General features: G+C 42.1%; 1 protein-coding gene across 3 annotated transcripts in view; it reads right to left on the reverse strand.

The window, feature by feature from the left end:
• btbd7 (BTB (POZ) domain containing 7) overlaps positions 1 to 23,053 on the reverse strand; it is a 131,431-nt gene that overhangs the window by 44,309 nt on the left and 64,069 nt on the right. For all 3 annotated transcript variants that reach the window (XM_055872441.1, XM_055872440.1, XM_055872439.1), the window contains exons 2-3: positions 13,893 to 14,117; positions 7,561 to 8,700 (exon numbers count right to left, since the gene is read on the reverse strand). In XM_055872441.1, the coding sequence (XP_055728416.1) occupies positions 7,561 to 8,700; positions 13,893 to 13,974 (1,222 nt within the window). In that variant the 5' untranslated portion in view covers positions 13,975 to 14,117. The remainder of the gene's footprint in view (positions 1 to 7,560; positions 8,701 to 13,892; positions 14,118 to 23,053) is intronic.

Below are 23,053 nucleotides of genomic sequence, written 5' to 3' on the forward strand. Positions count from 1 at the left end.
AACAGAGATGACAGTAGTAATCCTAAGACTTAGCATACAGTATTAGGTTTTCATGGGCCATCTATCATTCTTCAGGAAAGGCTTCTTCTCTTCCTGTGTACCTGTTGATAGAAATACAGAGCTCTCCCTCGGCTCGACGCACGTTCTCCAATTGAGCTAATCTGTAAAGCACCAAGCATTCACCGTTCAGTGGACATGCCCTCACTGACTTCCTCCCTAGCTTCTGTGAGATCCCACCTGTCTCTCGAGACTCGCTCTCAGTTAATCTGACTCATAATGCTTAACGCTGGGCAATTCAGTGATAGACTGGCGCTGCCGCCAGAGTGGGGGCCATCGATCGAGCCTTATCCAAACTGACCGGATCGCTGAGCGTGAGTTCTCTGGATCTCACACGCTGAGGGGTGCAGGGGGAGAACTCTCCGATTTAGATCCATGACTCATTCCAACATGGATGGCCAGGGGTGGGGGTGATTATCCATCTGCTAAGAGGAGTCGGCGTACTGGTGTGCTTCGTTCAAAAAAAGTTCTGCTCCCTTTAGAGATTAACCTGTGAAGTGTTTCCCAGATACGATTGGGCCTTTGCTCTAACAGTCTTATAGAGATAGTTCACCGCTGTTGCCCATCTGTGTTGCTTTGTTCCTTTCGCTTCATCGGTACTGTATTCTATATTTTTTGAAGCAACAGTTTCAGTAGTGTTACCATCCGATCTTATCCATATGGACAGCTTTCTGGGTGATAGCCATGAAAAATAACTTTGATGTTGCGTAAGGTGATTTTGTCATACTTTGCTGGCTTCCCATGGCCAGTGCCCAATTAACATTTAGAAGTCTAGCGGTGTCAACATTGAGAAATCGTGGACTGATCAGACCTCCTCCATGCAGTGCTTTCCAGGCCAGCTGGGAAACCAATGAAGCAGTTTAGATATAGTAGTGAACTACTAGTTTTACATGAGTTGTGTTATACTCAAAGCATCAATTAATTTAAACCTTAGTACCTATTGTCTTTCATAGCATTCTCACGGGTGGTGTAGTCATTAACACATGTAACACATTTGGTTATGTTGGAAATCAGATGGTCATGGTTAACATGCAAACTGCTATTAACAAGTCATGGGAATTAGGTGCATTTGAAATGGCACACAGATTTTTGGGGGAGGGCTTAATACTGTAGGTTTGCTTACCTTACATCTTTGACTATGACGATTAGCCTACATCATGAGCAATTTGTTTTTGTGCATTTCTTTGTAACCATGTGCAGCACATTTACCCAGGTGATCTGAAAGTGCAGTTGGGAGCCGCCTAATGTTCCTCATGAAGCTACACCAGGGTTTTGCTGTGCATTTCATTTGAATGAGCCACCACTAAATCGAAAGCTCTTTATGACAACTAAGGCTGACCCTGGAGAGCAAACACTTGTGCTGAATGGGAGATTAAATGTAATTTGAAGTTACTGTAAGAGCTTGATAACGGTTTTGAAGTGAAATGGTAGTGTGCAGTCAGCTACTATAAACTAACATCAGAGAAAAGCCATTCATGGTGACTATTCCTTTGTACATCAGTCACAAATAACCGCATATAGAGGTTTTGGTTTAGGGAGAACTGTCCAGTGAGACATCTCTCTATAGAGACTCCAGATTCTAGTGAAAGGATGAAACTGAATGAAATGCTGCAAAACAGCATTGAGATGTAGCCGACAGCATGCAGAGCGCAAAACAATGAGACAGACAGTGAGGTACTCAATGAGGCAGCAATGAGACCCAGTTTGACAGCGGCTGAGTGAGACGGTGGCTCCGCGGGTTATTTCTGTCTGAGTCCCTTTCTCACTCAGCGTCTAATTGCCCAGATTCTACCTCTGTGAGATGCCAATGAGACGATGAGTGAAAGGTGCAACAAAATGAGACACCTGGAGTCAGAGACAAAATTGGAACAGAAAGACACTGAATTAGCACACTATTGAGACAGTGTGATGGGTGAGTGGCTGAGACAAAGCAGCTGGCTGTGGCAGCAGGCTGGGCTGAAAGCACTTAATCTATGGCCGAGGGTGGGCTGCTTTGGTCCCAGCAAAAACCTAATAACCTGTTACCTGAGGAGACATATCCAACAGCAAAGATTAAGAGAGGTCTTAATATTCACATCTAGATCACACACACACTCATTTGTGGCTGTGTGTGATGGAGATGTGAATATGTGAGGATTTCAAGGGTGATAAGTATAAAGACAGAGTTTGAAACAGACGTTCCAATAAGAACAGAATTGATCATAGGGCTGGGTGATGTAGCCAAAATATCATATCACAATATTTACATTTTTGACTGTATTTTATGTTTTTGAATAATAAAAGTTAAATATATGCTTTATGGGTAGTGCATGACCCTAGGGTAGCAACACATACACTATATACACAAAAGTATATGGACACCCCTTCAAATTAGTGGATTTGGCTATTTTAGCTACACCTGTTTCTGATAGGTGTGTAAAATCGAGCACACAGCCATGAAATCGCCATAGACAAACATTGGCAGTAGAATGGCCTTACTGAAGAGCTCAGTGACCTTCAACATGGCACCGTCAAATGATGCCATCTTTGGAAGTCAGTTCACCAAATTTTGGCCCTACTAGAGCTGCTCCGGTGAAATGCAAATGCTGTTATTGTGAAGTAGAAACGTCTTGGAGCAACAACGGCTCAGCCGCAAAGTGGTAGGCCACACAAGCTCACAGAACGGGACCGGCGACTGCTGAAGCGCGTGAAAAGCATCTATCCTCGATTGCAACACTCACTACAGAGTTCCAAACTGCAGCAAGCAAAATCAGCACAAGAACTGTTCATCGGGAGCATCAGGAAGTGGGTTTCCATGTCGGAGCAGCCGCACACAAGCCTACGACTACCATGTGCAATCCCAAGCGTCAGCTGAAGTGGTGTAAAGCTCATTTTTTTCGGACTCCGGAGCAGTGGAAACGCAGTCTCTGGAGTGATGACTCACACTTCACCATCTGGCAGTTCGACAGACAAATCTGGGTTTGTCGGATGTCAGGAGAACGCTGCCTGCCTCAATGCATAATGCCAACTGTAAAGTTAGGTGGAGGAGGAATAATGGCCTGGGGCTGTTTTTCATGGTTCAGGCTAGGCCCCTTAGTTCCAGTGAAGGGAAATCTTAACACTACAGCGTTAAGATTGACATAGTAGACGATTCTGTGCTTCCAACTTTATGGCAACAGTTTGGGGAAGGCCCTTTCCTGTTTCAACATGACAATGCCCCCATGCACAAAGAGAGATCCATACAGAAATGGTTTGTCGAGATTTTATGAGATAATGTGGCGTCCACATAGAATGTGAACTACATGACCAAAACTAAGTGATACCAATGGGTCTTTCTCCATTCTGAATGTTGTATACTGTTCAATACAACCAAAAACTATTATCAGCTATTTCTGCATTTCCTGGACTCTTGAGATCATTTCCACACTGCCACGTAGGGCTGCACGATATGGGCACACATTCTAGGCCTCATCTTTAACCAAATGTTGCAATTGTAATTTGACTTGCGATTTAGAGCAAAACACTTCGGTGAACTGAAAAATAATGATTATTCTAATTCTATAGTTAGAATATAATAGTGAGCACTTTGCATCGTGTGGTTTGAAATGACAATTAATTAAAATGACAGGGAGGAGTTATTGTGACAGGGTACGAACCAAAGTTGATAAGTGTTTCCTAGGGGACCCTACACATTTACATTTTAGTAATTTAGCTGGCGCTCTTATCCAGAGCGTCCAGAGCGTCAACCTTTGGCTACATTGAATGCTCGCTTAGCTACTTCATGTAGCTAACATATCCATGCTTTGCGTATTCCTCTTTGATTTAGAAGACACTGTTGCACAAACATGCTGATTTAGGTCTACGCCATCACTGGTATTAATCAGGCTGTATAGCTTGTTACATTTGCTCTGACTCATCACATTTATTAGCTAGCTACCTAGCCAGCTAACTAGCGATTAGTGGCTAACAAGATTTAGGCCCACTTGCTAAGAAAATATCAACTATCTGTTTGCAGATGTAAGAAACACAAACTAATAGTGTAATTATAAAACGCTAGTGGATTTATATTAAGGAGCAAACCGCTTGTGCTACATTGACCATGCAGACTGAACGCAAGTGTCTTGTGGTCAAGCAACAACAAATGCGCTCCTTGAGTGACAGGGGGCAGGGCTAGATCTGTGTGGAAAGCAGCATAGAGAGAGAGAGAGAGAGAGAGAGAGAGAGAGCGGAGAGAAATTACCTTAGTAGCAAAGTAAACTGTAAAAAATGACATTATACACAGCATACGACATTTAACAAAACAAACATTCAAATACCGTTTTAAAAGGTAAATTATAAACTGGGTGGTTTGAGCCCTGAATGCTGATTAGCTGACAGCAGTGGTATATCAAACCGTATACCACAGGTATGACAAAAGTTATTTTTACTGCTCAAATTACATTGGTAACCAGTTTATAATAGCAATAAGGCACCTCAGGGGTTTGTGGTATATGGCTAATATAGCACGGCTAAGGGCAGTATCCAGGCACTCCGCGTTGCGTCGGCAATAAGAACAGCCCTTAGCAATGGTATATTTGCCATATACCACACCCCCTCGGGCCTTATTGCTTAAGTAAAAACCCAAACCAGTCCGTGCATTAATACCGGTATATCGTAAAATATGGTGTACCACCCAGCCTTAATTGATCATAGCATGAGTCTTTCCGACCGTTTGTTCTAGACTCAACTAGAAGGCCTGTTTGATAACACCCTAGCTGCGAGGCATGCAAGACAAGACATTGCGAGATACAGATTACCAAGACATAGGCGCACAGCTCTTTCTGCCTGCTCCCACCTCTCCCTCTTACGCTGGCTCACCTGCTCTTTCTCTTCGCTAATGATGCAAGTGTGTGTTCAGTCTTCGGTCTGTTGCGTGTAGAATATCCTAGCCTACTCATTGAATAGGACTCCAGAGTGGCGCAGTGGTCTAAGGCACTGCATCTGTCATTGGCTGTCATTGTAAATAACAACTTGTTCTTAACTAACTTGCTTAGTTAAATAAAGGTTAAATAAAAAATGATAGGTCCTGCTTTACTGAAGTTGTGAGACACTGCAAGTCAATTGATAGACCTAGTGCACAGTTCTGACTGCGTGCCTGGTGTTCGATCTGCCTATACTGTGCCCCTTCCCCCTCTCTCTGTCCTTTGATAGCTTAGATGCAAGTGTTTGTGTTCTTGGAAGTATGGCAACTAAGTCTCCGTTCCAAAAATTCTGAATGGGGAAATAGTAGGAGACGACGTGCAAGGAATTAATTATTTTGAAGTCGACTCTACCACTATGTCATTGTCGTCAACAGTTGTAAAAATGGGAGAAAAAGGCAAGGACACCAGCCAAGTCCTGTATGGCAAAACTTTGAGAAGTTAAGAATGAAATGCTAACTTTGGGAGGTGAAATTGAGGTACAGTAATGGTAGTCCAGGTACAATTCTTAACCATCTGAAAGGGAAGCACAGACACAAACCGTTGCTGGCAGCAACGTTGTGAATTCACAAGGCAGCTGAAAAATTGTCAGTTTGTCACATCCCTAACATTTGAAAACGTTTGAAACCCTACCTCTTCAAAGAGTATCTTAAATAAGACATCTCAGTCCCCCCCCCCCCCAAAAAAAAATAACTGCAAGTCTTTTTCTATACTAGCAGACTTTGCTGATAACGTCTTTATTGAGGAAAATGTAGTACAACTTTGTTATCTTAAAGCTGGAATCCCTGATTTAACAATAAAGCGGTCACCCCACCTGTGTTTTGGTAAAATGGTGAGGATGGGCCTAGAGAAATGTAACCACTCCAATTCTAAGTGAGAGCTATGTACGCAAGGACTGACCATCAATGATATCAACATTATAGTATTAACCCTGTTTTGAGGCTATAGCTACACTTTTTGTTTATGTTCACTTTGTTTACAAACATTGGAGTATAACAAACATATTTTGGGTTGTGATTGGGTACAACTCATGAGGCATTTCAATGATATCCTTCAATAATCAATGGGTAGCCTATATAGCATTAATTTATAGGTCCAAAAATGGATGTAGCAACTAAGGATTCTAGCTTTAAGGTGAATGCACCAACGAAGTCGCTCTGGAAAATAGCATCTACTAAATTACTCAAATGTAAATGTAATTAACTCTTGTGGAGGGACAAACTCCAAATACCACAATCCTCTTGACGTCTTGTTTTGCACCCATAACTCTGCCCTGTCATCCACCTTCCTTAAACACAACTATGTGTACTATGACACATTAAAACTTTCCATTGAGAAAGTGAAAAACTGAAGCAATCCTTAAATTCATGTAACGACAAATGATTGCTTTGCCTAGCCTTGCTGTTACTAGCAGAATGGGATGTTTCGAATTGAAAACCAAAAGCTAGAGGAGAAAACAATAGAAAAGCTTACAGGGCACCGTCAGATCGATATCCATTACCTATCCATGCTGACGGGGAGGCTTGAAAGGTTGGTGGACACAGGCAAACTGAATCCTTACATGGAGATCGGCAGTGATTGTAATGTGACCTGAAAGCAACACTTATTTTTTTTGCTTTCTAGGGAAACGTTTCATTGTCTACCTCAAAATGTCAGGGACAGCATGGCTGTGCTGGTCTTTGTGGATTCCCTAAATAAACAGCAAAACTAAAATCCATCGATAAAGTGAAACGAGTTAAATCAAACCTGCACTGGATTAAGTATCATTCATGTTGGCAAGGTTATTTATTTTATTTTTTTACCTTTATTTAACTAGGCAAGTCAGTTAAGAACAAATTCTTATTTTCAATGACGGCCTACGAACGACAGACTTTTACCTTGTCAGCTTGGGGATTCAATCTTGCAACCTTTCGGTTACTAGTCCAACACTAACCACTAGGCTACCCTGCCGCCCCAGGGAGGAGGGTCACATAACTATAAATCCTCCTCTCCGACTAATCAATTCTCGACCAGCTTTTTGAATAAGAGGAGATAGGCTAAGCATTGTGATTTCTGAATAAGGCCTAAGTGTTTACTTCCAATGCCCAAAAGGTGTATGTGTGTGTCAGTCTTTACCTAGATTTATTTCCAAGAGGGTCGTAAACACAAAGCTACATCACGATTGATTGAAACTCAAACTCTTAAGGAGATGTCCTTCAAGCCTGTACAATTTGTCGGACCATTGAGGCCATTAAAAAAAAACATAGGCAACAACAACGTCCACTAAGATTGCAACGTCGAGACATGTTGAAACTCTGTACTCCCTCCTCCCTAAAGAAGAGTTGGATCTCAACTGGTACTAAAAAGAGCCACAATGGAAGGAAAGTGCTAACATCTGACTTAAGAGCGACAGGAAATTCCTTTTCTACATTAATCACTGCATGGAGTGCTACAACAGCCGCTCCTTCCCCAGTTCCCAGCCCCCCAATCCTCCTCTAAAAAAAGCTTGTGAATTCATTAGGTAAACAAAAAGGTGAGGTGAGCGAACAGGATACATAAGGGAGCAAATCAGGGCTCCGAGACTCACCTTGGGCCAACATGCTGAACTCCAAGAAGAGGGCAATGTGGTAGAGCTCCATTGCCTCCTCAGCACGACTGGCAACCCCCCTGCCTCCGGCCACCAGGGCCTGCACCTCCCCCAGACTCCCCACTGAGGGGCTTCCCCTCAGCACCAGTGCTAGCTCCACAGCGTCCGTGTACATGCAGTGCAAGATGACACGGGCATATTTCTTGGGGATGATGGACTCATCCAGGATGATGCGCGTGGGCGTCTGCAGAGCGCGCTCTGTGATCTCCTCGCCGGTGCGGATGCGCCGCTGCAGGAGGTTCCGGAAGAAAGGAGAGCGGGCCGAGAGGACCGCCTTGTGGGCGCGCAGCTCTTCGTCCACGGGTCCTTGGATGACCGGTCCTCCTACACCTCCTCCCCCAGCTGCTACCCCAACAGCTGGCCCGGCACTGAAGACCTCCACCAGCTCTGAGTCAGATGAGAAGCTGAGCAATGAGTCGTAGAAGCACATGTGCTCGCAAAGGCCATGCATGTCCTCCTCCAGCGAGCTGGGTGTGCCAAACTCTTCGCTCAGGCGCACCAACACGTCCATGTTCCGCAGCCGCGCATCCACCTCTGGGCCCAGCTCGCCCGTGTACAGGTAGTGCAGCAGTGCCGAGAACATGGCCGCGTCCATGCCCGCTGTGCCCACGTCCAGGAGCACCTCAGCACCGTAGCCTGGTGACGACGACAGCAGCGTCTTGAAGAAGGGGCAGCGGGCAGCCAGCACAGCGCGGTGCGCAGGGAAGCAGGCATCCTGGAAGATGAGGTCCACGTCCGTGCAGTACTTGTGCTGGTAGAGGGCGGCCAGGTCGCGCTGCAGGCTCCGGGCCTCAGCCCGCGCCAGTCCCGCCTGCAGGTTCAGCTCCTTGAGAGCTGCTGTGCCCTCGTACTCCTCAACCAGTGCGTTTGCGTCACGCACATCCCAACCTGAGAGGAGCTCGCGCATCTGTCGCACGTGGTCAGCCGAGCGGCTGGACTTGCGGCGCTTGATGAATCTCCTCCTGAGCGTGGCTAGGCCCGAGCTCTTCTTCTTCTTGTCCTGGGGCTTCTCGGGACCGGACTCCAGGCTGTAGAGCTTCCCCTCTCCTCCATAGCCCTGGGAGCCATAAGAGGATGTCCCTGAAAGGAGACAGTAACATACAGAATCGGTGGGTGACCAACAGAGTAGTGGTTTACGAATGAGATTTAATAATAATAAATAAATAATGATGAACCAACTTAGAATTCATGTTATATATAGTTGGTTTTAGGGCAACTCCCTGACTGAGATAAGATAAACTTTTTAACTCAGGGTTTTTTCAGGATTAAAAATAAATAAATAAATGTTTCCAACCCGAAAAATGGAGAGGCCCTCTTGGCCGCAGAGCCAAATTTTGCCCCTTTAAAGCCAATTTCCTGCTATTCTACACATTTGCCATGGTTTATGTCGTGTTTCATCTGAGTGACTCAAACATTATAACAAAATCAATGGGGGCCCCATGCCATGACAAAACAACTGCTGAATTTAAATTTGGTGATTGTCTTATAAGATAATTCTCAGAACTAACAATCTTAGTTAAAAGATCCAATTAACCATTTTTGAAATAATTTTTGGGTAACAATTAAAAAGGAAGTTTACCTAAAAACCAAAATGTCCCAAGTGATTCTTTGTTTTGAAACTGTACTGAAGAAATATTAAAAACGTAACATGCAAAGGTCCCATGTTTCATGAGCTGAAATAAAAGAACCCAGAAATGTTTCATTTACATAAAAAGCATATTTAGCTGAAATTGTGGACAAATGTGTTTACATCCCTGTTAGTGAGCATTTATCCTTTGCCACAGGTGCACCTTGTGCTGGGGACAATAAAAAGGCCACTAAAATGTGCTGGTTTTTTACAACAATGCCACAGATGTCTCAAATTTTGACAGAGCGTGCAATTGACATGCTGACTGCAGGAATATCCTACAGAGCTGTTGCCAGACAATTTAATATTCATTTCTATACCATAAACCGCCTCCACGTTGTTTTAAAGAATTTGGCAATATGTCCAACCGGCCTCACAACCACGCCAGCCCAGGACCTCCACATCCGGCATCCGGGTGCTGAGGAGTTCTTATGTCGGTAATAAAGCCCTTTTGTGGGGAAAACTCATTCTGATTGGCTGGGCCTGGCTCCCCAGGGGGTGGGCCTATGCCCTCCAAGGCCCACCCATGGCTGCGCCTCTGCCCAATCATGTGAAATCCATAAATTAGAGCCTAATTTACTTATTTCAATTGACTGATTTCCTTCTATGAAGGGTAACTCTTTGAATTTGTTGCATGTTCCGTTTATATTTTTGCTCAGTATAATTAGGTGGAGTTTGCCTTCTCCCCCCCTCTCTCCCTGCATTCTAAAACTGGAAAGCTACAAAAACGGGTCACGTAACTCTTTGTGCACTGGTAGCTTTGCCTCATTGTCAGTCAAAGAGCGATTAAGAAATCTGCGAATTGTGGATGAATTCAATTTGAAAATTATCAAAAGAACTATTGGTTTTGAGCCAGGAAATGTGTACTTTTCCACCTAAAATGATTGCAATTAGTTTATATCATTATTTCATGTGGCTGACTGCAACAGTGGAGATGGGTAACAACTCTGCATGTGTGCTCTCATGGGGCAACTCAGACGTATATGGCCTTACTTGGAACTTGACGTCACAGATGTGAGTTTTATAGGAGGGGGTACCTGGCTGCACTTTATATAAGATATCTAGGGAAGGCACAAAATGTCACTGTTTTCCATTGAAAGACAGACAGATGCAGAAGGAAATATGATGAAACACTCCTACAGACAATTTTGCCAATCTATGTGTGTGTAGTAAGCCCTTCATCGATGACTATGAAAGAGCCTAAATTCAAAAATGTATTAAATTGATTGTTTTTCCTCACCCATCAACACACAATAATGACAAAATGAAATAACGTATTTTTTGCAAATAAAAAAATATATAAGTGTTCACACCTGAGTCAATACATTGTGGAAGCACTTTTGGCAGCAATTACAGCTGTGAGTCTTTCTAAGTGAGTCTCTAAGAGCTTTCCACACCTGGATTGTGCAACATTTGCGATTATTCTTTTCAAAATTCTTCAATCCTGGTCAAATTGGTTGTTGATCATTGCTAGACTATTTTCAGGTCTTGCAATAGATTTTCAAGTAGATTTAAGTCCAAACTGTAACTTGGCCACTCAGGAACATCCACTGTCTTCTTAGTAAGCAACTCCAGTGTAGATTTGGCTTTAAGTAAATATTCCCATGGACGGGAACTGGTGAGGTGCCAAAATACAGAGGCGCTTTTGAGGAAGAGCACAGCGAGTTTGCGGAGGTAAGTAGTCTAATCATTGCAGTTTGAGTTGATCTTATTGTGTTGTAGCCTAGACGCTCTACCAGTTAGCATATGTTGAGGAGATGGACAGTAATTGTCACCTTACATTGTAGAATAGACTGAATAAAAATGAAAGATGTTGGTGCATTTTAATTACTTAGGATTGGGTCTACTCGCTTTTTTTCAAAATCATCCATGTCTGATCTGTTGGCAAGCCATTTGCATGACAATATTTCATGCTTTTAAGAACTGTATAGCCTTGCGTGACATACATGGCCCCAGAAACAACCTGGGATATGCCTATCTGGTAGCATGTATTCTGGTCTATTGTGTATTCGTAAACCCCCCTTCCCCCTGTCGATAGCGGTCCATTTTTTATTTCAGATAAACAAAATCGGCAGCCCTCCAGTAGTACTCTTCATCACTTGCGAATATTTCATTGTCAGACATGTTTGTAGGTTGTTGTCAACAGAGCAGAGTTGGCGGTGCACAAAGACATCACATGACCCATTTTTGCAGCTTTCCAGTTCTAGACTGCAGGGAAAGAGAAGGGGAGAAGGCAAACTCCACCTAACTAGTTTCAATGTATGGAATCACCTAGAGAATTTTGGATTTTAGGTCAACTTCTCCTTTAAGTACCTTATTGTGATTGTTTTACATTAAAATGGTGCTAATCACCTGTAAGGTCCGTGTCCAATTACTGCAAATTCTTAAAAGGCATTTATCTTATGGCAATGCCAAACATGACATTTTATTAATTTGAAATACCTAGAAATTAACATTACTTGAAACACTTTGTGGCAGCCACTATGAAAGGAAGGAAGGAATGGAAAGGTCCCCCAGCCAGGGCTCGAAATTAAGGTCGGCCCGTCGTCCCCAAAAAAAGATATGTCTGGGACGGTTAAAAACAGACTGGGACAGTTCTGGGACAATAGATGCAAAATTAATACAACCACTGTACATCAAAAATTAGGCTGATGCAACAGATTAGAACTTTTATAAGTGCAGCAATGCGCACACAGCAGTAAGCTACCCACGAATGTTCCAAAATGCAATAAGCAAGGGGGGAAAAAATTCTCAAAAGTGCACTGCACATACCAGTTTGATGTGAAAGAGATGAAAAAAATTGGTTAAAAATGTATAAATGGGGAGATGTAAAGATGCAACAATTTTAATTTAAGTATTTTAATTTGTGACGGTGGAAATTCCACTTCAGGACGATTCTGGGATGGTGAGGAAAATAAGTTACTCTCTCGAGCCCTGCCTCCTCAGCTGGTGTAAATGTATACTCACCGCCGAACGCCAATTACAGAATATTTTATATTGAGTTTTCACTTCCTACCGCTTCCACTAGATGGCAACAGTCAATAGAACTTTGTCTGATGACTCTAATGTGAAGGGGGCCGAAAGGAGACAGGATTTAGTCAGGTCTGCCACGAGCTGACCATGCTTTCACATGCGCGTTCACATGAGGAGGACCTCCGTTCCACCGCTCTTCTGAAGTCAATCTAATTCTCCGGCTAGAACGTTATTCAAGATGTATGTTAACAACATTCTAAAGATTGATTCAGTACATCGTTTGACATGTTTCTACTGACTGTTACGGAACTTTTGGACATTTCGTTACGTTATAGTGGACGCGCTTTGTGACTTTGGAATTGTTTACCAAACGCGGTAACCAAAGTAGCTAATTGGACATAAATAACGGACATTATCGAACAAATCAAGCATTTATTGTGGACCTGGGATTCCTAGGACTGCATTCTGATGAAGTTCATCAAAGGTAAGGAAATATTTGTCATGTATTTTCTGGTTTCTGTTGACCCCAACATGGCGGCTAATTTGGCTATTGTTCTGAGCTCCGTCTCAGATTATTGCATGATTTGCTTTTTCCGTGAAGTTTTTTTGAAATCTGACACAGCGTTTGCATTAAGGAGAGGTATATCTATAATTCCATGTGTATAACTTGTATTTCTGTTGAAACGATGTGGCTATGCAATATCACTTGATGTTTTTGGAACTAGTGAATGTAATGCGCCAATGTAAACTCAGATTTTTTGTTATAAATATGAACTTTATCAAACAAAACATGCATGTATTGTGTAACATGAAGTCCTATGAGTGTCATCTGATGAAGATAATCAAAGGTTAGTGATGAATTTGATCTCTATTTCTGCTTTTTCTGACTGCTATCTTTCACTGGAAAAATGGCTGTGCTTATTGTGGTTTGGTGGTGACCTAACATAATCGTTTGTAGTGCTTTCGCTGAAAAGCATATTTGAAATCGGACACTTTGGTGGGATTAACAACAAGATTACCTTTAAAATTATATAAGACACATGTTTGTGTCTTATATGTTTGAGGAATTTTGTTTGAGGATGTTTGTTTGAGGAATTTTAATTATGAGATTTCTGTTGTTTGAATTTGGCGCCCTGCACTTTCACTGGCTGTTGTCATATAAATCCCGGTAGCTGGATGCAGCCATAAGAAGTTAAAAGACCTTCGCTTGAGAAACGAGAAAGTGGCAATAGTACCGTTTGTCCATTTTGAGACACCATAGCAGTATACACTTTTTCAAAATAGTTAGAATTAACGTAAGATAACTAATTAATTTTGATGTTTCTGCAGAGGAGAGTCACATCATTTTACATCTAACTAATATGTTTGATGCAGTATTTCTCAATTAAAAAATGTGCATGAAAATGAGTCGTCTCTCGTTGAATGACAACAGACTTTATTGAAGAATCCCTATTGTTGACCAATCCCCGACGAAGTGGCGTAGACTTCGGATACAGACTTCAGCTTGCATCAAGAAAAACACAATTTTGGTTCTGCTGTGAATATTCTGAGTGACCTTAGTTGTTTTAAAGCCAATAGGCTCCATTTTCACATTTAGTTTAGAAGTGTGTTGCATTGGATTCCTTGTCTCCAGCATGAGGGTATAAGGGATAATTATAATAGAAGCACTCACCTATAAACGTCTGCTGGCTCTGTGAGTTGCTACCAAATCGGGGTGAGCACGAATGGGGATAGCTGGAAGCATTGACACCCATCCTCTCCTTCTTCCACTTCCCCTTCACATGGACCGCTGGGGCCACCCTTGCAGTCTCATTCTGCCCGAGCGAAAGTGCCTCCACTCAGAGCCTGGACAGACTCAGAGCCAGGACTTCATGGAGTCTAGCTTTACCAGCCATCCCTGAGAGACACGGTAAAGAGGAACGGTTTGTTAGTTAGGGCTATCACATTGTCCAAAAATCTAATCTGTACTCACTAATTTGCTCAGATACATTTTCAACCTCAAAATATTACATTTTTTATGGAAATACTGGAAAACCCTCAGAGTGACTAGAGCTTGTCAGTCCCCAGAAATCCAAACCAAAACTTTTCTGCCTCTGTTTGCTTGGCAAGTAGCCTAAGAGTTAAAGCCTTTCGGGGGGGGGGGGGGGGGGGGGGGGGGGTAAATATTGCAATATAAAACCATTTGTAAGCTCTTTTTCCCAAAGAGGCTATAGCTACATCCTGATATTTATGTTTAATTTTACAGTCCAATCTAGCACTGCCAGAAACTGCCCAGGGGGTAGCCTGGCTTCAGCAGCTTTGGGAGACATCAGGGCTAAACTTCCCTCTTGCTACGTTAACAGGCGAGGCATTTCTCTCTGGAAATTTCAACGAGATAAAACTTCTAAGCATATGGCGGGTGGACCACTCTGCAAAATGCTGGCATAGGCTACTCCATCTCCTTCACCCCGAAGTGAATTGTTTTCATTTGTGAAATCCCCTGGAGGGGAGACATAGATGGAGTTCTTGGGTTACCACCACTTGGGTTAGCGCCGCACTTTGTCATCACCGAGCAGGAATGGAAGCAGATGGAGAACACAATTTCATGGCTCAGACAAAATGCGAGGGTACCCTTCATGTATGTTTTGACTGATATGTGTCTGGAATGCATTTTTCATTAAAAAAATGTTTAAGCCTAAGGCATGTTTTTCAAAACACTACTGTTGACAGTCAGAACTAGCCTCTCTACAAGGTAGGTAAAATGCCATGTGATAGTATAATGCTTTAGGAATTAGCCTGACTAAGGCTACTTTTTCACAAATCGATTCCTAAAGTAAAGGGATTTCAGTCACATACCCTATGTCATCCACTTTTCTTCCACATTCATCTAATAGCCTAACTGCTGAGAGTTTGAATGCCCTTTTAGAAATACCTATTCAATATTATGCATTACAAATAGACTAGGTATCAAATTAAATACAGGCAGTATTTTTTCTATACTATGTTCATGTATTTCAGTAAAGGAAGAAAATAAAAACATTCCAGCTGCTGATGGTCGTTCGTTAATTCATTCTCTTTTCTGACTAACAGTGGAAATATTCTGAGAGAACCCTTGTCATTAAGTCATTGGGTTGGATTTTACATAAGTAGGCAACTTTCTAGACAATGAACTCTCCGAATTTGACAGTGTGGTTTTGAAGCAAGTTGCTATTACTTTAAAACTTTCACAAGAATATAAAATAATGACTGCATGCGAAAGGAATAGACTGCACAAATTGCTGAGAGAAATTCTGTCTGGGACAAGGACTATCAATTTGAGTGACATAAGTAGAGAAGGAATAAATTAATAGGCTAGTTCTCTGACTGGTGTGGTGCGCCAAAACAGAAGCTGACAGGTTATGTAAGTGATGCAATGAGGGTGGGAGGCAGAACATTCCATTGGCTATAAGCATCAAGAGCCTTGCCCTGCCATTGGGATGACCATATTGACTGGCAAAAGGGACACAATAGAAAATGTTTCCTCAAACAAGACAACTGTGATTCAGAAAATGAGGGAAAGGGGAGCAAAGTGGCTGTAGTTGAGGGGTCACAGCAGGAATGAGGAAACTAGAAGGGTAGCTACAAAGATAGCGCTATTCTCAGTCCAGTGCTTTCTTGATGCTTCCCTCATTTTACCTCTGTGACTGTCCCGCTTGACTCAACGCCTCACCATATTGATGCTGAGAATGTTTACATTGTTCGCTGAGTGGCTGACATACTGCTTTGCCCTCTATGGCTAAGGGAGAAGACCAATTTCGCAGGGGCAAATCCATACGTTTTTTGTTTTTTTTTCAAAATAATTGTCAAGCAGAGGTTTTGAAATTGTGTCATTCTGAACTTTATCCGCAATACCCCAATTATACAAGTAACTGACAAAATAAAGGAAACTCTTGAGTAAATGAGGGATACAAAGAATATTGAAAGCACAGGGTGCTTCCACACAGGAAGTTCCAGACACTTGTAGAATCTATGGACAGGCGCATTGAAACTGTTCTGGCGGCTCAGCGCCCTATAAGACACTTCATATGTTGGTGTTTCCATTATTTTGGCAGTTTCCTGTAAAAGCAGGCTACACAGATAATGTACAACATGTAAAGACCTGCATCACTATACTGAGAGCTGTGTTGTTTCTAAAAGGATGTATTTGCGTGTTTTTGGAGCCTTTGTTCATGTTTTTTCAGGGCCCCCATACTACAAAACAAGGAAGAGGAAGTGATTTGCTGTAAGTTTCTCAAAAACAAGTTAAATCACAAAAACGATGTCTGGATTTGGACCAGTTGCAAAATGGACCTGGGGCTTTCCCACCCGGACCAGATGTGCATAATTTATTTTTAAAATAGAGACCCATTCCGAACAGACCCAAGGACAACTAGACCCGTTCCGCATAGACCTGGTCGGATCCAGACATGGTCCAATCCGAGTGAGGGAAGCAGCATAAAAGTCATTTAGGCTACTTTACTAAGCGGAGCTGATAAAGCACGTGCGGAAGAGTGGTGCCGCAACAGGTGGGGGAAGGGCCATACATTGAGCAAGTGGCATGGGAAGCAGGGAGGAGGGCGTGAGGGACAGCAACCACACAAGTCGACTTGCGCCTTAGACTTATAGCTGCCATAGCTAGGTTATTTATCATCATATATGATTACATAGTACCAGTCTTGGACTTCATCAAACCGGGAGAAGCTAGTTAAGCTAGCTAACGATAGATAGGCTAACTGAGGCTGCAGTGCATGTGTTTACTCATGCTACAGTTACAAATAATAACTCAATTCAGAATATTAAGTAGCAGCTTGCCTACCTGTTGGCTCTTGGTTGTAGTAGCCTGTCCTTCAGCTAAAATTACATATACCCGAGACCCTTGACAAATCAGATCCGACCCAGACCATTTAGAATTCTGGATCGGCTCGGGTCCTGAATCAGGTCTCAGGTCCAGGTGGATCCGTGATGACCTCTAGTCTTAGAAAACTTCTACTTCAAGTTCTTCGTCCTACAACAGGCATTTTAAACTGTGGGGACATCCGGGTACGTGGCACCAGATCTTACCCATCCAAGAACACTGTGGCATTGCATTTCTTTCAGGGTGCATTTGAGGGAATTTGATATGAATAACTTATTGCCTAATTTGACTGGGAAAACAGCCCCATAGTCACAGTCCTTTTCTTTCTCCCAACCTCTTTTTTCCCATTCCTCACTCTCACAATTATGAACATAGAATCGTCCAAATTACTGGTTCAACAAACAATTTGCAGGGCTGCCAGTTTTACCCAGTCACAGAGCAGTCTCGTTTTCCTTACTCTTTCTCCTCACTTCTTCATGGGTGAAGAACATACATTTATTTAAAAAATAGGCACAACTTTGATTAAATCTCTCGAGGCAAGATCTGAACCCACGGCCAGAGGATTGTACTAGGTTGATAAACCTTTCCAATGTGTGTACATGTATTTTAATTAAGAAGCAAGAGAAAAATATTTTACGCGACAGCATGTTGAAGGTATGACAGTCAAGTTCCCCGTTACCTATTAGCGCTCCAACATAAAGAGATCTTCTCCATCCCCTATGGTCCTCAATGTTGGGAACACCATCCATGGTTTAACTCAGAGCAAAAAGTCTAGTGAAGTCTAGTAAATACCGGGCTGTAAAATAAGGCAGACAATCTGACTTTTTTCTGGATATTTAGTACACTGCACTTAAATATCAGGAGCTTCCCGAAGCTTTTGCTCATGTGTGGATCACATTCTGAGCATGTGTATATTCATGTGTATACTTTACACGCAGAGAGCAGGCTACGAATGGTGCTCATTTAATCAAGTTAGATCAAAGATGAATCAGTGTCTGCAAAATCACATAATGATCACAGTATTCTACATAACAGAGCCGTATATAATAGCATAGTATAACGTTACCGTAAAACAACACCAACCCATTCAATAGTGCATGATAATTCTTCAAGTTTCAGGTAAAATAACAACTCAATGTTTATATCCCAGGACAAATTATCTAGCAACAGCAAGTTAGCTAAATAGGACAAATTAGTTAGCAAGTGCAAGCTAACTAGCTAAAGTGCCATAATTGTTTAAATTGTTTTCAACCTGTCCCCAAATTAATATAATTGGTTCAGAGTTTGTTTTGATATTTTAACCTGCATGTCGTGAATCCCTTTCGGTGTGGGGGGACAAAATAAATCTATGCATGGTGGCGATGCGTAGCCGGTTTGGGTTCCGCATTAGAGCAGATGACGTTAAACTGTAGCATACCATACTTGTGTATTTTGCCTAGTGGGGCGCACTGTTGAGTTTGGGCCACAGTAATGTTATACTATGCTGCAACGGGCCGCCCCCAGGTGGTAAGGGAAGGCAATAACACATCTCCCACGCTGACCCTGAACATAGGGGCCACTTCAGGGGTGCGCACTTAGTCCACTGCTGTACTCCCTGTTCACCCACGACGATTAAATAGCCTACAAAGAGGAGGTCAGAGACCTGGGAGTGTGGTGCCAGGACAACAACCTTTCCCTCAACGTGAAGAAGACAAAGGAGCTGATCGTGGGCTACTGGAAACGGAGGGCCGTACACGCCCCCATCCACATCAACTGGGCTGTAACCGAGCAGGTTGAAAGCGTCAAGTTCCTTGGCGTCCACATCACTAAGAAACTATCATGGTCCAAACACACCAAGACTGTTGTGAAGAGGGCACAACCATGCCAATTACCACTTAGGAGATAGCAACCCTACCCATGCCAAATCTTTTTTTTTTTTTTTTTTTTTTTTTTTTTTTTTTCGGAAACTTACGGGAAGATAAGCCCGGGAATTTGGGGACTTTTGCTTAAATTAATTTTTAAAAGTTAGCTTATAACAGTGAAACTTTTTTTGTGGGATACGCAAGGCAAATCTAGGTCTAGTGGCATATTTTGGTTAAACTATCCCAAATTCAATGGAATTGAAACCCTCTGCATGCACTGTGCATTCTTCATTCTCAAGATCTTGCACACTAATGAGATGCTATTGAGTCCACACTACTACACTGTCTGAGCCAAGGAGTACATGCTTTCTGGGAAGTTCTGATTACAATACTGGGTGGGGGTGAATATATTTATGTGACATAGATGATTTTTTGCTAACTAGTAAATAGTAGCCTACAGCAAAGTGTGTTGAAATAATTTATAACTTGTTAACAATTTCTGCTAGATAGTTTTTGCTACCATGTGGGTTTTAGCTTGCTTGAGCCTGGAAACTGAGAAGTGTTAATTCACCTGTTTCCATACATGTTTCATTTTAAAACATTTAATCTAACTGCTTAACTTCTTGTGGGCAGGGGCCAGCATTTTCACTTTCGGAAAAATAGCATGCAAAAATTCAACTGCCTGCTACTCATCCCCAGAATATAAGATATGCATATTATTAGTAGATTTGAATAGAAAACACTCTGAAGTTTCTAAAACTGTTTGAATCTGTGAGAATAACAGAACTTATGTAGCAGGCAAAACCCTGAGGACAAACAATTCGGAATTTTTATTTTTTTGATGTCACTGTCTTATCAATGCGTTATCTTAGAGACACCAGATGGACTTGCTTGCAGTTCCTACCGCTTCCACTGGATGTCACCAGTCCTTGGAAATTGGTTGAGGTTATTCCTTTGTGTACTGAAGAAGTAGGGCTATCGTAAATGAGGGTCACATGAAGTACATTTTTTGAGAGAGCCACGTTACAAAAAAAGTTGCGTCAGTTTGTTTTCTTTTGTATTGGACACAGATCATCCCGATTATTAACGTTTAAAAATACCTAACGTTGTATTACAATATTAGTTTGAAATGTTTTGGTCAAGTTTACATGTAACTTTTGATATATTTTGTAGAGAAGTGGCGATAGTTGGAAGCTGTGTCTTTCTGAATGAAACGGTCCAAATAAATTGACATTTTGGATATATATCGACGGAATTAATCGAACAAAACGACCATTTGTGATGTTTATGGGACATATTGGAGTGCCAACAAAAGAATTTCTTCAAAGGCAAGATTTATATTTTATTTCTGCGTTTTGTGTCGTGCTTGCAGTGTTGAAATATGCTACTCTGTTTGTTTACTGTTGTGCTGTCATCAGATAATAGCATCTTATGCTTTTGCCGAAAGGCCTTTTTGAAATCTGGCATGTTGGCTGGATTCACAACGAGTGTAGCTTTAATTTGGTATCTTACATGTGTGATTTAATGAAAGTTTGATTTTTATATCATGTTATTTGAATATGGGCGCTGTATTTTCCCTGGCTATTGGCCGGTGGGACGTTTGCGTCCCACCTGCCCCAGAAAGGTTAACTATTTATCTGTACATGGAATTGTATTTGTTTTGTTTTTTACAAAAAAAATTCTCATCTTTACAGGAAAATGCCATAGGCTCTATCTGATGTGTGGAGACATTTCACTGCAGCTTATGTAGAAGGAAAAGCTGTGTACATTTGCAAATACTATGCCAAATCATATGTGAAAAATGCAACAAAGATACAGAATCATCTGGCCAAGCGCATAAAGTTCCCTCAGCGCTCACAACAAGCAACCACTGACAAAAGTCCTTCTATTCGAGGTGAAAATCATGAATCTGACACCTTATCAATAGCAACAGTTCATGGTCCTCCTGCAATCTGAAGTTTTTTTTGACTCAATGGAGGAACGTAGTCAGAGAAATGCTGATGAATGTCTTGCTCGAGGTGTGTATGCAACTGGTTCACATCTGATGCTCACAGGCAACGTGTATTGGAAGAGATTTCTGAATGTTCTTCGCCCAGCATACACCCCTCCAACAAAACATGCTTTATCTGGTCCTTTTCTGGATGCAGAGTTCAAGTGAAGGTCAAGCAAATCATAGAGAAAGCAGACTGTATTGCAATCATCTCTGATGGGTGGTCGAATGTTCATGGGCAAGGAATAATTAACTACATCATCTCCACCCCTCAATCAGTATTCTACAAGAGCACAGACAAGGGACAACAGACACACCAGTCTCTACATTGCAGATGAGCTGAAGGCAATCATCAATGACCTTGGACCACAGAAGGTATTTGCACTGGTGACAGACAATGCTGCAAATTTGAAGGCTGCTTGGTCTAAAGTTGAGGAGTCCTACCCTCACATCACACCCATTGGCTGTGCTGCTCATGTATTGAATCTGCTCCTCAAGGACGTCAAGGCACTGAAACAATGGATAGACTCTATAGAGCCAAGGAAATGGTTAGGTATGTGAAGGGTCATCAAGTTATAGCAGAAATCTACCTCACCAAGCAAAGTGAGAAGAATAAGAGCACCCCATTGAAAATGCCCAGCAACACCCATTGGAGTGGTGTTGTCATCATGTTCGACAGTCTCCTGGAGGGGAAAGAGTCTCTCCAAGAAATTGTCATATCACAGACTGCCAATATTTATTATATATATATTTATTATATATATATTTATTATATATATATATATATATATATATATATATATATATATATATATATATATATATATATATATATATATATATATATATATTTTTTTTTTTTACCTTTATTTAACTAGGCAAGTCAGTTAAGAACAAATTCTTATTTACAATGACGGCCTACCCCAGCCCAACCCGGACGATGCTGGGCCAATTGTGGCCACCCCCATCAAGAGGATCCTCATGGATGATGTATTTGTGCTTACCACTCTCTCCCAAAATACATCAGCCTGAAACTCCTGAAACCTATAGCAGTAGCCATTGCACGGATTGAGGGAGACAATGCCATCCTGTCTGATGCTCAGACTCTGCTTGCAGATGTAAGAGAAGAAATCCGTACTGCCCTGTCCACTTCACTGTTGCGCCAAGCAGAGGAAACTGCAGTTCTGAAATACATCAAAAAGCATGAAGACTTCTGCCTGAAGCCCATACACGCTGCAGCGTACATGTTGGACCCCAAGTATGCTGGCAAGAGCATCCTGTCTGGTGCAGAGATCAACAAGGCCTATGTTGTCATCACTACCATATCTCGCCACCTTGGCCTGGATGAGGGCAAGGTTCTTGGCAGTCTGGCGAAGTACACTTCCAAGCAAGGGCTTTGGTATGGAGATGAAATATGGCAGTCATGCCAACATATCTCATCAGCCACCTGGTGGAAGGGACTTTGTGGATCTGAGGCTCTTTCCCCTGTTGCCTCCATCATCCTCCAAATCCCACCAACATCAGCCGCCTCAGAGCGCAACTGGTCCTTGTTTGGGAACACACACACCAAAGCACGCAACAGGCTGACCAATACAAGGGTTGAAAAATTGGTGGCCATCTGTGCAAATTTTAAGCTTTTTGAGCCTGACAACGAGCCATCCTCAACAAGGTTGGCAAGTGACAGTGAAGATGAGGCCTCAGAGTCTGATGTTCAAGAGGTGGACATTGAGGAGGTCCAGGGAGAAGACATGGCAGCCTGAGAGGAAGACAACCAAAGCTTTAGTTTCTAGACTATCATTTTAAGAATGTATGTTGAAAATGTTTTTGGGAGATGTGATGGATCATTGGGGATCATTCAATATTCCCTTTCTTTTGTTGTTCAGTGAAATCATCCCATGTGAAGAGTAAACTCATTTATTAAAGTTAAATTCGTAACTAAATAGTTTTTTTTTTGGAAGGATTTAATAATTTGCAATGATATCTACTTATGATAAGGTAAAAGGTTTATGTTTCTGTCTCCATATGATATGGCAAATATATCCAATGCAAAAAACATTACATTTAAAGTGTATTAATAGGCATATATTTCCGTTATTTCACATATATTCCCGTTAATTCAATGGAAAGTTTCCACCTCTGCATATTCACCA

Source organism: Salvelinus fontinalis, chromosome 20, assembly GCF_029448725.1.
Source record: "Salvelinus fontinalis isolate EN_2023a chromosome 20, ASM2944872v1, whole genome shotgun sequence".
NCBI classification, from domain to species: Eukaryota; Metazoa; Chordata; class Actinopteri; order Salmoniformes; family Salmonidae; genus Salvelinus; species Salvelinus fontinalis.